Source organism: Macrosteles quadrilineatus, unplaced genomic scaffold (assembly GCF_028750875.1).
Source record: "Macrosteles quadrilineatus isolate MER2022 unplaced genomic scaffold, UCM_ALF_1.0 Scaffold_1__1_contigs__length_201487025, whole genome shotgun sequence".
NCBI classification, from domain to species: domain Eukaryota; kingdom Metazoa; phylum Arthropoda; class Insecta; order Hemiptera; family Cicadellidae; genus Macrosteles; species Macrosteles quadrilineatus.
Window position 1 is genome coordinate 135,587,321 of NW_026542594.1, and position 16,145 is coordinate 135,603,465.

A 16,145-nucleotide genomic window follows, 5' to 3' on the forward strand; every position below is an offset into this window, starting at 1 on the left:
TGGGCATCTTGCATTTGAGGCAGCTGATGTACCGGTGGCAGAAGTTGTCACACAGTTCATGAACCTACACAAACAATAAACATACATGTAAATATGGTAGTGTATGTGTATCACCAGGTCGATGGGCATCTTTCCTTTGAGGCAGCTGATGTACCGGTGGCAGAAGTTGTCACACAGTTCATGAACCTACACAAACAATAAACATACATGTAAATATGGTAGTGTATGTATCACCAGGTCGATGGGCATCTTGCCTTTGAGGCAGCTGATGTACCGGTGGCAGAAGTTGTCACACAGTTCATGAACCTACACAAACAATAAACATACATGTAAATATGGTAGTGTATGAACTGTGTGGCAGAAGTTGTCACAAAGTTCATGAACCTATACAAACAATAATCATACATGTAAATATGGTAGTGTATGAACTGCCATTTCAATTATGTAAATTTAACAACCGTATTTTGGAATCGATGTGATAAAGCTACTTTTAAGCTAGGCAGAGTAATATTTTGCAAGATTTACGTATATAGATAGCAAAAGTTTGTTTGCATGTGCATCAAAATTAAATAAAAGTGGCAAAGCGGGTAAAACGTGATGAGTGTAGCAAGAGAAGTGACGGAAGGGTGGAGGAAGGGCCGTGCTCTACCATACATTTCCCCCTGTAAGTGACATATATTGCTTCACAGACCCACGGAATTCTACCCCTCCCACTCCGGTCCGAAACATATTATAACTCCCCTCGCTCCCCTTCTTGAATACCAACATAGTAAAACATTTTGCTATCCGAAATTCCGGCCCAGGAAAACAATTTACCCTCGTTACACGAAGAGCATTCCGAGGGGTCGAAATGACGGGTATAAATAAATAGTGTCGCATTCCACAAAAATGATTGGACGAATAGTTGTGAGATGCGGCTGTGTGTGATTACCAAGGCAGGTTGTCGATGCAGAGGCTGATTACGACGATGATGACTGATGTGTGCAGGCTTATGCGGCTCTATTTGTAATCATCTAGCTGATTATCAGTGATGCTAACTGGGTCTGACGACTAGATTTGATATTTTAGGAGTTCCCAAATTAGGTTAGCAAGTTTAGCCCAAATCGTTTTTAGCGTGTAGATAAACGTGTCGAATTGCTGCATTATCTTATACTGTATCACACACAAGGCGGAGTTACTCAAAATACAAAACAAGAGCAATCAAGCATATCAGTTAACTATTTGTCTTACATAGTCGGGGGTCGTGTTGCCGGAACAGAGTTGTAAGGCCGAGCCATTTCTGACCGCAACCGAAATACTTCCAATTGTTTACTGTTCCGAGAACAAAATGCGAGGCGAACAAAAGAGGTTTGACAGAATCTATAAATCGCGTAGCCATTTTACCGGACCATTGTGGCGAGGACCGTTAGCCACCGGTCACTTCTTTACTATTATTAGGACTTTATTGTCTTGGAATGGTTGGTAGATCGAAGTAATATTAGTCATTAGACTTCACTTTTTCTCTTGATATATCTTTATATGATGCCACAGTTACATAATTCTCGTGAAGACCCATATTATGCATTTTTACCATGGAAAATCGTACTACAATATTCAAGCGAATTAGTATCCTCATTTGCTGCAATTGATTCTATTCATTTTAAGTAAGGAAATGCACAAACGATGTGTACGTGGTACAAATCAACGGGTGGCAATTAATAGGTGGTAACAGTAATGTGGGGTATTAGCACGAATGGTGTAGAAATATACACAGTTGGTATAGACAGGTACAACATACGTGTGGAGCTCTAGGTGATAACAGTAATGTGGGGTATCAGCACGAATGGTGTAGAAATATACACAGTTGGTATAGACAGGTACAACATACGTGTGGAGCTCTAGGTGATAACAGTAATGTGGGGTATCAGCACGAATGGTGTAGAAATATACACAGTTGGTATAGACAGGTACAACATACGTGTGGAGCGGGCGGCGGTAGGTGACAACAGTAATGTGGGGTATCTGCACCGATGGTATAGTAATGCACATACGAGGTACAACATACGTGTGGAGCGGGCGGCGGTAGGTGACAACAGTAATGTGGGGTATCTGCACCGATGGTATAGTACAGTAATGCACATACGAGGTACAACATACGTGTGGAGCGGGTGGCGGTAGGTGACAACAGTAATGTGGGGTATCTGCACCGATGGTATAGTACAGTAATGCACATACGAGGTACAACATACGTGTGGAGCGGGTGGCGGTAGGTGACAACAGTAATGTGGGGTATCTGCACCGATGGTATAGTACAGTAATGCACATACGAGGTACAACATACGTGTGGAGCGGGTGGCGGTAGGTGACAACAGTAATGTGGGGTATCTGCACCGATGGTATAGTACAGTAATGCACATACGAGGTACAACATACGTGTGGAGCGGGTGGCGGTAGGTGACAACAGTAATGTGGGGTATCTGCACCGATGGTATAGTACAGTAATGCACATACGAGGTACAACATACGTGTGGAGCGGGTGGCGGTAGGTGACAACAGTAATGTGGGGTATCTGCACCGATGGTATAGTACATTAATGCACATACGAGGTACAACATACGTGTGGAGCGGGTGGCGGTAGGTGACAACAGTAATGTGGGGTATCTGCACCGATGGTATAGTACAGTAATGCACATACGAGGTACAACATACGTGTGGAGCGGGTGGCGGTAGGTGACAACAGTAATGTGGGGTATCTGCACCGATGGTATAGTACAGTAATGCACATACGAGGTACAACATACGTGTGGAGCGGGCGGCGGTAGGTGACAACAGTAATGGACCCTTAATGCTGGAACCCTGTCCTGCTATTGGTCCAGAATTAATCAATTGATGGGAACTGCAGCTACAAGGTTTCTACATCACGACAAATTGACGGTCGGACCTCTACATTCTACAATCTACACACAGTCCAGCTCATTTTATGAGCCAACTCAGTCTCCATCTACATACATCGAAGCCGTTAATCTGTAAATCTTGGATTCACACCTCACGTGGACCGATTGAGAGCCCATTAACATTATCGGACTGAACTCACGCGGTAAATAGAACTACGAGAACTTGTCCTCGTGGGATCTAAGGTGTGGGTTTTATGTGAGTGTTTTTATCTTGAGTGTCAGAGGCAATCGCCGCATAGTTTGTAAAAAAGAACCATTGTCAATCACTACTTTCACCCTCATCTGTGAAACATACTAATTTTGTTTTCATAAGTAGACACCTTTAAAATTAGATCACTGTGCAACGAAAACACTTGTACTAGTTTGAAAACTGTAAAAACTGTACTCATTAATCTTTGTTGGGTTAATATTGAGTTGAAAATGAAAGTTAAACTAGCAATGCATTAAAAAGGTTACTTTTAGTGTTAGCTATTGTCAACTGTTGCAGCTGTACAGTTTTCTAGTGTTGGGAAAGCGATACTGTACTATGTTGACACATATTGTCAATGTTGAGATTAATTGACACGTGTTTGCACAGCAGGTAGCTATACCTACTGAACTCATTGGCACAGCTATCTCTCAAATATACCAACACGCCAGCGATAGAAGCGAAAATAAACAATTATAAATGTACTCTTCAAACAGGGTCTCAGGAACCACGTGGTAGTGAGACATGTACTGTGCAAAGGTATGTGCCTCTCAATACTGCAACATCATGAAGACACAGTGGCGCTTTGTGTCATTATTGTGTCTCTAGTACACTAGATGGATAACACTACGCATTTACCATCGGTGGTGGTCGTCAAATAAATGCTAAAGAACTAAATCTACCGTAAAACAATCTTGGCAAAATAAAGCGTGCAACTCCCAAGTGCTAGTAAGAGGCAGAAAAAGTCTAGTAATTGCACTTGCGGGGTTTACAAGCAAATAAACTAGCGAAACAATAAGTGCTATAAAACAATACGAGGAAAAAGAATACCACGCTTTCGCAACTCAAAATGGCGGCGCCTTCAGGGGTGCAAGAGATGAGGGGGACTCGTCTTAAACGCGCCGCCATATTTTCGATGCGTTATCTTTCCTTTCTATTCGACTCCTTCTCTCTCCCTCGTTAGATCCGAGAATCGAACCGGTTCTGGTCGAGGCCGCGGGCAGCGAGCGGCGAGTGGCATGAGCCGCTGACCGGCGACTCAAGACTCAGCACTCAGCAAATGGAACTTTACGGCTCACCGGTGTTGTATAGGTAACGGAAAGGGAACAAATGATTCGAAGTAGGTACCACTTCTGTGAAACGGTCTAAAGTCGGCCCGGAGTCTACCTGGCAGATGGAGGGCTGTGTTATGACATATTTTGAACGTCGCAGACTTCACAATGTTATCTCGATTGTGGCCGTCTCTCCAAATAGAACATTAAAAGCTAGCCCTACCCCGTACAAAAGTCCCACTGGTTGGTGAAGTTTTCGGAATTGACTTGGCTAGGTTAATGTATGAAAAAATGTCTGAATAACGCGTCAAAAATATCACGTTACAACTGGGAGAAACTGCAAAACTGTTAATAATACGAACATTTACTTAACGTAACTCTTGCCCTATTATGTAATTGACATTTACAAAAAACAGCAGTTACATACTGAGGTAAAAGATTAGGTAATGACTATGTATATATATATTGTAAACAATTTTTGGAAATCAAACAGATTTTGATTTGATTTGATTTGACTAAATGAAACAAATAAATTTAGATTGTTTACACTCTCAATGAAAAACACAATAAGTGAGGGTAAATGCGGGTAAAGTATGATAATTTGTATAAGAATTTATTTTACGTGAGGTGGATGCCAACACAGATGAGAGCCTAGCTAATAACTGGACCAAAAAAGGGCAAATCTCGGCAGAAATGTCTCCATTGTACCCCCAAATACATTCCTCTCGCCAACAAACGGCTATTAACGGATACGCGTCGTCCAAGGCAATGTCATTAGCGCACCGTGGGCCGTGGCCTCCAATTAAACATCGGGAATGTCTTCAGGGTGTTTAAATAAAATCAAACGACAGAGAATTCCGAATTCCACATCATGAAGGGATCGCAATGTCGCTTGAAATGTGTGGTTCAAAAGAGAGTCCAGAAAAAATATTTTTTATCATTTTTACACTGAAGAAAAAAACTAGTATATTTTAAAGTTACAGGTCTCATCAAAGCAAATTTTATCTCTAAGAAGTATTTATCCCTATTTGAACGCGATAAAAACCAGTCCCTCCCACCTGACGTCATCACCTTCGTGACACTAACCAACAACAACCCTCCAGCTGACCAAGGACGTGACGTTACAACAGACAGTCCAGTAGGTAAACCAAACCAGTCCCTCCAACCTGACGTAATCACCTTCGTGACACTAACCAACAACAACCCTCCAGCTGACCAAGGACGTGACGTTACAACAGACAGTCCAGTAGGTAAACCAAACGAGTCCCTCCAACCTGACGTCATCACCTTCGTCACACTAAACCAACAACAACCCTCCAGCTGACCAAGGACGTGACGTTACAACAGACAGTCCAGTAGGTAAACCAAACCAGTCCCTCCCAACTGACGTCATCACCTTCGTGACACTAACCAACAACAACCCTCCAGCTGACCAAGGACGTGACGTTACAACAGACAGTCCAGTAGGTAAACCAAACCAGTCCCTCCCAACTGACGTCATCACCTTCGTGACACTAACCAACAACAACCCTCCAGCTGACCAAGGACGTGACGTTACAACAGACAGTCCAGTAGGTAAACCAAACCAGTCCCTCCCAACTGACGTCATCACCTTCGTCACACTAATCCAACAACAACCCTCCAGCTGACCACGGACGTGACGTTACAACAGACTGTCCAGTAGGTAAACCAAACCAGCTCCTCCCACCTGACGTCATCACCTTCGTCACACTAATCCAACAACAACCCTCCAGCTGACCACGGACGTGACGTTACAACAGACAGTCCAGTAGGTAAACCAAACCAGTCCCTCCCAACTGACGTCATCACCTTCGTCACACTAATCCAACAACAACCCTCCAGCTGACCACGGACGTGACGTTACAACAGACTGTCCAGTAGGTAAACCAAACCAGCTCCTCCCACCTGACGTCATCACCTTCGTCACACTAATCCAACAACAACCCTCCAGCTGACCACGGACGTGACGTTACAACAGACAGTCCAGTAGGTAAACCAAACCAGTCCCTCCCAACTGACGTCATCACCTTCGTCACACTAATCCAACAACAACCCTCCAGCTGACCACGGACGTGACGTTACAACAGACAGTCCCGTAGGTAAACCAAACCAGTCCCTCCTACCTGACGTCATCACATTCGTCACACTAAGCCAACAACAACCCTCCAGCTGACCAAGGACGTGACGTTACGACAGTCCAGTAGGTAAACCAAACCAGTCCCTCCCAACTGACGTCATCACCTTCGTCACACAACCAACAACAACCCTCCAGCTGACCAAGGACGTGACGTTACAACAGACAGTCCAGTAGGTAAACCAAACCAGTCCCTCCCACCTGACAACTAATGAGCGTCTGATTCTTCAGCAATTCGTCTTCGTTCTGCGAGATACTGATCAGATATCAATATCTTAATTACCGGTTCACTGGCCGTCCTCCCAAACACGGGCTCAACCAACTAAACCGCTTTGCTGGCTGGTAAAACAGTTTGTTTTCCAGAACGTGTATTAGTCAACGTTATATACTTGTATAAAGTTCAGAGGATATTATATGGAAATGGTTGGTTTATTAATGCAATTAATAATCAGTACACCCACATTCCTTTCATAAATATTTACTAATAAGTTAAACTTCCAATTTGCAATTTGTTCAATAAGATGTTTTGGGGGTGTAATGTAAAACTACACACCATAATTAACTAATATTCTTCGGTATATTAATTGAGAGACTATGTGGTAGGAGGCATTCACCTTTAGGTGGGGAAAACATGTATAAAATAATATATCTTTACGACTACTAATTTTAAAAACATAAAGAATAATTGATTACTTACTTTTTCTAATTCTAATAGGTGAAACCGGAGGACCTGTATCGCTTGAACCATCTGAAACAAAACAAGAGCATTATGAACAAAAAGTATAGCGGTACAAATATTTAACAATAAATTGTGTTTATGGAAACGATTAAAACCTAATAATTAAGCAACAGTTCGAGGTATTTCAGGGACTGGGAAATAGAATTGGAGATTATTAGTGCATACCCTATATAGCGACATTGTGGGTAACTACAAACCTTTTGTTAAAGAGCAATATAATCAGTGAATGAGGCGTGAAAGAAAACTTAGTTTAAGACATCTGGATAAATACTGTTGACGGACAGGAAAATTGTACTAATAAATATTGCAGGGCACTGGACAGAATAATGACTCAGTGAGTGATGTGTCACAACCCCTGGTAAAAAGGTGTTAAAACTGAATACGTACATTATGTGAATAAAAATATAATTTGTATCAAACATTCTTATTAAATGCCAATTCGCCATCAGTCGGAATTATGAACTTTAAAATCACGAAAACATTAGGTAAATCTAAAATGTAATATACTATGTTTCCACGTCTAGATTTTTAAGCTAGGGTTTTCTTTGGGGGGCTTTCTCTAGAGGGCTAGAGTACATTTCTTTGTTTATTTTGAGTCTTGGTTGGACATTTTATCCGTTTGGTTTGTAAAGACTCCTTGGATTGTTGAAACATTATATAATTTATTTAAATCTTACTTTTCTTAGGCATTTTAAACAACTTTTGAGCTTCAGTTAATCATATGTTAATTATTTTATGTCTGAAATTTTATATTGTAGTTTTGCAGTTTACCTTCAGTACCAACACTTAAAATACATTGTCATTCCAAAATCGAAAACCCGAACCAAGAGGGAAGAGTTATGTCCGACCATTAGTTTTTTTTTTCTAATTCATTAAGATTTTACTTAAGAGTAAAACTATAAGTAAACCTTATAGGTAGTAGTCTTTGTTACGCATTGCTGTTGTCGGGTTACTGAGAGTGAGGTACAAAGACTCACAAGATGCGGTACTTTATAAGCTTAGCTGGCTCGGCTCGGCAAATTTCAATGATCAGTCGCCTCGCGTTACAAAACCTTTCTCCAACGGTGCTCTGATGATTTCACTTTGGGTTCAGTTCCGTTTGGGCGAAAACAGGTGGCCACAAGACAGGTGGTCAGTGACGTGACTTCACCAACCCCTTATAAATAACTCCTACCGCCACAAGTACGAGGTTATAGGGTCTGATGAGGGTGTCGGCGAAGAAATCAGTAGTGTGGTAGTTGAGTGATGTTTTACACAAATGCAGTATTTCATAGCACGAATACAATCCGATCAATGATATGCAGCTCGATATTTATTTATGTGGACATTAAGGGTTGATATAAAGAAATTCTGTAGGCTACAGATGTGGGTTAATCATCACGAATCGTCCCTGAACAGTTTAGATGTCATCCATTACTCGAATAACCCAGACGGCCAACAACAATAACTTTTTAATAGACTGTAGTAACATTCGAGTTGTAATACAAATGATGTTGAAACGTAAACATAATGAAAGCGTTAATTCAGAGTGGTAATGAGCTGATTTATAGCACTGCCCGGCCCATCCTCCGGCGGCCTCACTCTATGGTAATAACAGTATCTGGGACCGCCGTAAAGATGACTATCTCTAATGCCTTTCGTTACAATTTTTAATTACTCTTTACAATCTTTATGCAATCATAATTAAATTACAATCAGATAAGCCTTGCACGTTTCACAGCATCGTAGAGAGGTTAGGGCTCCTGGGTTACTCTATCGCTTCATTACATCATAATCATATTTCATCGAATCATCTATCGTCCGCTAGCAGTAGTGAGATTAGGGGTTCTAGATACATTATCACTTATAAAAACCCATACTGTACCAAACCATTTAGTCCATCCTCCTCTTGGTCAATAATAAATCCCAACATTGACTGACTTGGAAAACGGTTCAAGGCTACGATATCCTTTAGCCCAAATATGAGTGAATAATGGGTGTAGAATGAAGTGGTATGCCTTGTGTTGCTCTGTCACTGACTAAGAACAGCTGTTTTTAAGACAGTACCGGCGGGCAGGACCATTTACTAAAAGACCAGTGATCCAGTTGGACAGTTTCGAACCATCCTAACCTCAGGATCGAACCAACGACCTTTAAATTAATAGGCAAGCACTATAACCACTCAGCTACCCAGATATACAGTACTACTCTTGATTTAAAACCTAACCTAACCTAACCTGACAATTAATCGGGTTGAATCCCAAAAATACTTTGGAGTTTAAACATGCTGTACAACTAATGTTCATCATAGCCCTTTGAGAAGTCCACAAATTCGAGATTAGAAGCTGTGGGAAAGTGCGTGTAATTAATGTTGCGGGTGAGATAGTGGTATTTGTCATTGACTTCCTGCATCAGGCAAACAAGGGTAGGTGGGGGAGTTATCAGTAGGAAACGGAAGGTAGTGTTGACAGAAGATAGGTTAGGTGGTGGAGACCACGATATCACCAGTCACCTCCCGCGACCTACAAGTGTTCTACAGCACTCACCTCCGTACAAACAAAGCGTATTTCAATCCAAAGGAACTGTTTAACATGGAGCGTCGTCTATCGCAGGGGGTTATCAACGGCATACGTTGTGTCTCCCAGTCATACAGTGGTATACAGGGTTGTTGTATGTTGTATGTGTCCCAGTCACACAGTAGTATACAGTGTTGTTGTATGTTGTATGTGTCCCAGCTACACAGTAGTATACAGTGTTGTTGCATGTTGTATGTGTCCCAGCTACACAGTAGTAAATAGTATACAGTGTTGTTGTATGTGTCCCAGCTACACAGTGGTATACAGTGTTGTTGTATCTTGTATGTGTCCCAGCTACACAGTAGTATACAGTGTTGTTGTATGTTGTTTGTGTCCCAGCCACACAGTAGTAAATAGTATACAGTGTTGTTGTATGTGTCCCAGCTACACAGTGGTATACAGTGTTGTTGTATCTTGTATGTGTCCCAGCCACACAGTGGTATTGCCGTCTGTTGCTCTTGCCTGTTGTAAGGATGTAATCCGATACACCCAGGCGTGGAAGGGGATGAGTTGCAAGGTCATATAAACCACTTCGACGATTTAGAAGCCCTTCAAAACCACACCACAAACTCTAGTACGCGCGTACGCTGTGAATTTCTTAAACTGCCGTTGCTGAAACTTGAATTTTGATTTATTACTTTACAATACATTTGTATCCTTTGGATTTGATGGAACGTTTGATGTGTAAAGGTGAGCGTTCTAAGACCACGAGTGTTTATTTGTGGAGGGTGTCTGATTTATCAGTCCCAGGAGAGGCTATCAGCATCAGAGTCTCGTTACGTGACACAACGGTCGGTCTCGTTACAACATTGACACTGCCAATTAGACAAGCACACTGTCACCATCAGCAATCAGCAATACAGTAATACCACCATTACAGATTACTATAGTTTATTATTTCGCTTTGCATCTTACATCAAATAAACGAGCCAACCTGTCCAATGTTTATGTTATGTGAATACAGTTATTAAAAATTGTACTAGAATACATTGTAAGGAAAGGCAATCTTTTCGACTATCAAAAACGCCTATAACTTTGAATCCGGTTAAAGTGATTATAATAACTTCAACCTGGCTACTTTCAATATTAACTTATATTGCTCGAGTGTGTAGAAGCCAATCGACAGGGACGCTATGCGGGTTTCTTTTCACGTGTGTTTGCCTAGTTGTACTGAGCCTGTGATATTTGCCCATATCAACCACTCTGACGGCCCACATGTGTGTTCAGGTGAAGCGTGCTTTTACCTTTGTACCACGGACGACTTCAATAGTTACAATTTGATGTACCTGTCAATAATAACAGCGTTGAAACTACTGAAAACAACACCTAAAAAAACAGGACCCGATGCAAAATTTACATGGATAATTTTATATTTGTGACAAATTTACTGTCGTAAATCTTAAAACATATTATTGACGCATTATACGATTATGCACGAAAACAATCACGACTATGTCCTTAATAAACAAACTTGTGAACAACCATTAGCCCTTCAGTATTCAGCACATAATCACAGAGAGAGTATTTCACACGTACTAAGTTCATTTAGAACCCGTATCAGACTGTAGAAAACATTAGTATATAAATATTCAGCGTGACGGTCGTTAATAACAAAACGAGCGTCTGATTGGCCGTTAACTAGTGTCGCACTTCGGGCGAAGCGTATTTTCATCTTCAAAGGCAGCAGAATGAAACGGCATATCGTGCGGCCAAGAACAGCACTAAACTGTTAATGGCCACAATAAACCTCCTGCTTAACAACATATTATGATGTAATTAAAGAGCGACGGTTGTGACAAAAAGCTAGTCCATAAAACAGATGCGCTGTCAATAAATAAGATTCGCGTGTTAACCTTTGTCGTGCTGCTGGCCCGACCACACCTCTGCTGTGTCGTTAGTGTTAGTGGACTTGGGGTCAGTGGTGCTTGGTGCTGTACTAGCCACTAGCCTATCACAAGCTGACCCGACCACACCTCTGCTGTGTCGTTAGTGTTAGTGGACTGGGGGTCAGTGGTGCTTGGTGCTGTACTAGCCACTAGCCTACCACAAGCTGGCCCGACCACACCTCTGCTGTGTCGTTAGTGTTAGTGGACTGGGGGTCAGTGGTGCTTGGTGCTGTACTAGCCACTAGCCTACCACAAGCTGGCCCGACCACACCTCTGCTGTGTCGTTAGTGTTAGTGGACTGGGGGTCAGTGGTGCTTGGTGCTGTACTAGCCACTAGCCTACCACAAGCTGGCTCGACCACACCTCTGCTGTGTCGTTAGTGTTAGTGGACTGGGGGTCAGTGGTGCTTGGTGCTGTACTAGCCACTAGCCAATCACAAGCTGGCCCGACCACACCTCTGCTGTGTCGTTAGTGTTAGTGGACTGGGGGTCAGTGGTGCTTGGTGCTGTACTAGCCACTAGCCTACCACAAGCTGGCCCGACCACACCTCTGCTGTGTCGTTAGTGTTAGTGGACTGGGGGTCAGTGGTGCTTGGTGCTGTACTAGCCACTAGCCAATCACAAGCTGGCTCGACCACACCTCTGCTGTTTCGTTAGTGTTAGTGGACTTGGGGTCAGTGGTGCTTGGTGCTGTACTAGCCACTAGCCTATTACAAGCTGGCTCGACCACACCTCTGCTGTGTCGTTAGTGTTAGTGGACTTGGGGTCAGTGGTGCTTGGTGCTGTACTAGCCACTAGCCTATCACAAGCTGACCCGACCACACCTCTGCTGTGTCGTTAGTGTTAGTGGACTTGGGGTCAGTGGTGCTTGGTGCTGTACTAGCCACTAGCCAATCACAAGCTGGCTCGACCACACCTCTGCTGTGTCGTTAGTGTTAGTGGACTTGGGGTCAGTGGTGCTTGGTGTTGTACTAGCCACTAGCCTATCACAAGCTGGCGCGACCACACCTCTGCTGTGTCGTTAGTGTTAGTGGACTTGGGGTCAGTGGTGCTTGGTGCTGTACTAGCCACTAGCCTATCACGAGCTGGCTCGACCACACCTCTGCTGTGTCGTTAGTGTTAGTGGACTTGGGGTCAGTGGTGCTTGGTGCTGTACTAGCCACTAGCCTATTACAAGCTGGCTCGACCACACCTCTGCTGTGTCGTTAGTGTTAGTGGAGTTGGGGTCAGTGGTGCTTGGTGCTGTTGTGTATTCATTGGTGCTGTACTAGCCACTAGCCTATCACAAGCTGGCTCGACCACACCTCTGCTGTGTCGTTAGTGTTTGGCCACTAGCCACTAGCCTATCACGAGCTGGTAAACTGTTATTCGTTACGGTCAGATATTAACTAGAATTCGTTTAGATTTCCTAGCGGTTCTTGCTGATATAGGTAATTATGCAAGAATACATTCAAAGTAAATCGTGTATCATGTTTGTCACCATACCCAGTGGCTCTGGATATAGGCACCACACGAACAAGATATATTTACTGTATCTTAATGCATCGTAATCAACGCTATGAGCGATTTTAAAAAATACCGCAGAATGATAAAAATTGTTACAAACCGTAAAACAATTCGCTATAGGTTAAATTGTAACAGGAATTTCACTGATGCGAGGGTGGAACATCGTTGTACATGAGATAACAGGTATCTTATTGTTCAGTAACAAGCAGATAACAGGCACAGTATTCGATTAGTAACAGGTTACATGGTGTCACGGTATCAGTCACAGATACTACAGCTAATTACCATCGCATTTCATTATATTATGTTAAACGAAAAAAGTTAGATGGCAATAAGTTTCTCGATACTAGATGGGTATGGAACAGCGAGATGTGCAATTTTCTTTGCATTTTAGGAAGGCTAATTGTACGTAATAACAGTTATAATGACTTACTGTATAAAAACTTGAAACTAATTTGTTGTTGACTTTGTCATATGCATGTACCTTGCAAATTACGGCAATAAAAAGTTTCCGATTTGTGAATGATAATTTTAAATTAAATTTTAGACATTGTTATATAATTGTTGTTTTTATATTTAACCTGAAAGGAGAAAAGGCTTTCAAAAATTGCAATTTTAAAACCAAAAGGCCACAGTTCAGACCTGAAGGATATTTTAGTTTCTGTCGTCAATGTCTGCTGGCTGAAGCAGTTCTGGGTGTGACCGGTTTTGCTATCCAGCAGTAAAATTGTGCAGAACATTGAACTTTGGCTTGCCTCTAGACTCTGGGATTCTACACTAATGTCTATTAGACTTACCAGAGAGTCGACCTCGGGGTCAGCGATGTAGTAGGGCTTCTCTTGGCGAATCTGCAACACAAGAGATAAAGAGGTAAATAAAGTGCAAGCGTCAGGGTTTGAACTTACACACTGATGGAATATAAACAAACGTGGTTTTATACAAAATTTAGAGCAAAGAATTCTTATTAAATATTCAAACCGAAGTCAGTAACAGTTAAGTGACGGCAACACTAGACCTGGGGGCTTTATCTACACTTCTGCTCTCTAGGGACCCAGCTGTAGAAGAGATAAACTCGCTATTTTACAGTCAAAACAGCAATCATTGGCCTTTAACAAGTACAGAACCAGCATCGATATGTTTTATTCTAATTAACCCAAATATTGGTTCGTTGACAGTCTCAATACCAGGCAGACCGACAAGGTCTCGATCAACAATAGAGATAACACTATGTACAGTATTTCGTTGACGGACGATTCACACATTTACCGTCAAAAAGTGAAACATTGTACAACAAAGCAAATAATATGTCGTTCTGGGACCTAATTCAAACTGTATCAGTTAGAAGATTGTAATCTTGTAGTCTGAAAATTATTGCTCACTAAAATAGTGAGTTGACGACGGCCCAATCAACGGGACTGGTCGACCAAATGTGTTTTTAAGCAGATTGGCAGAAAAAGCGTCGCCCCAAGCCCCGGCCGCTCACACGTGTGTTGAAACCGGAGATCTGCTGAGTTATTTTGGAAAAGGGTCTTCCACCCCACGGCCCTGCGGGACTCGCTAGGGCGAATTTGTAAACCACATGGGCACTTTTGGTACTCTACCAGCGAGCGTTCACATTTACTGGTCACCTTGAAATAGTCACACAGAAGATAGCTGTGGTAAATAGACTGACGAGCTCTTAGATTATCAGTTTAGTTTGCAAATATGCTGCACTCCTCTTGAATAAACAAGAGCGCGTTGAATAAGATAGCACTAAAACTACGAATTCATAATTTTACCACTTAATGGTCGAGTCCACCTCTAAGGGGGTGATTACGTATGTACATGGGTCCTCTATCGATCGGTTTCGTCGAAGATATACATTAAAGGCGATGACTTAACAGATCGTACAATGGCAGGTCTAATGGGTCTCCTGGCGGCGCGACCCAATGTTGCCACTTCTCCTCTATACACCTACACTATACACACGCACACACTGGTATGCGAGGAACACAATAAACAAAGTTATGTGGAAGATAAATAATTAATTAAACGACTCGAGTGAGCCCCATCTAGGGTAAAATTTAAATTTCATTACGTTTGGGATAGCTAGAATGCGACAGTACACATTTAGTACTATAAGCAGTGGTCACCAAATATTGTTAACCATACACTTATACTCGGGCCTCTAGCAGCAGAAACACGTTTCGCTTCGTTACAACGGCGCATTCCCTTGTCGGACCCGTTAACAGGCTTTGAAGAAACCATTATCTCACGACAGCTCGCGATAATTATGATTTTAAAAAAGATTCAAGACTTGTAAATGCGTCGAGTGGAGGGTGTCGCTAAAAACTGACTACGGAATGTTAAAGAGCATCTCGATGAGTGATAAGCAAGAAGAGCGCGAGGAACAAATGCGAAGCGACAGCAGCGGTGCATCGGAGCGCAAAAACCGGGCGGCGGCTTTAGCCCCGTCAAACTATCCGAGAAAAATTAAAAATATATTCCGAACCGATATGATGGAGCTGGGCTCACGGCCGCGGAATGTCGGTCGACCGGTCGCCACGACAAAAGGGGAATTATCATGTTCATTTGAGCGGGGCCTTTCTTTTTTTGAATTTCATAATTTGTCCGGCGATGATTAGCCATTAACACGTAACGCGGCGCTGCTGTTGCCCTCGTAACTCATATTTATGTGATACGGAGATCGGTGACAAGTCCCTTCACCGCCGCACCTCACGCTTTTTGTAACGCTCCCAGCCGTTTATTGCACTTGCGTGGGATTAAAGGCGATTGGTGTCACAGGACCACATTCTGCATTCTGCCTTGTACTGAGCTAACCATGAGCAATCAGTAACTACGTAGAGGACACGAAACTCTTATAAAAATACACGTAGGTGCCATGAAAATAATTGAATAGAGTATACAGACACAAATTGTTTTAGTGCAGAACAAGAAGACAATGCACGTGCTGGAGCGTGGAAAGTAGCTCCCACATCAACAAGACCGCAGAGGTTGTATACGTAAACCTGTTGTTAATAAACGGGACGCCGTGAAATGCAATAGCGTAAACAGTTGACCGCATGTTATGATACGCATTACCATCCCGGCACTCCACTCCGCCATTGTTGTACTGTACACTGTACGGCACGTG

General features: G+C 42.6%; 1 protein-coding gene across 8 annotated transcripts in view; it reads right to left on the reverse strand.

Moving 5' to 3' along the window:
- LOC128985381 (homeobox protein homothorax) overlaps window positions 1-16,145 on the reverse strand; it is a 188,955-nt gene that overhangs the window by 148,105 nt on the left and 24,705 nt on the right. For all 8 annotated transcript variants that reach the window (XM_054404865.1, XM_054404841.1, XM_054404849.1 and 5 more), the window contains exons 4-5: window positions 13,810-13,860; window positions 7,025-7,075 (exon numbers count right to left, since the gene is read on the reverse strand). In XM_054404865.1, the coding sequence (XP_054260840.1) occupies window positions 7,025-7,075; window positions 13,810-13,860 (102 nt within the window). The remainder of the gene's footprint in view (window positions 1-7,024; window positions 7,076-13,809; window positions 13,861-16,145) is intronic.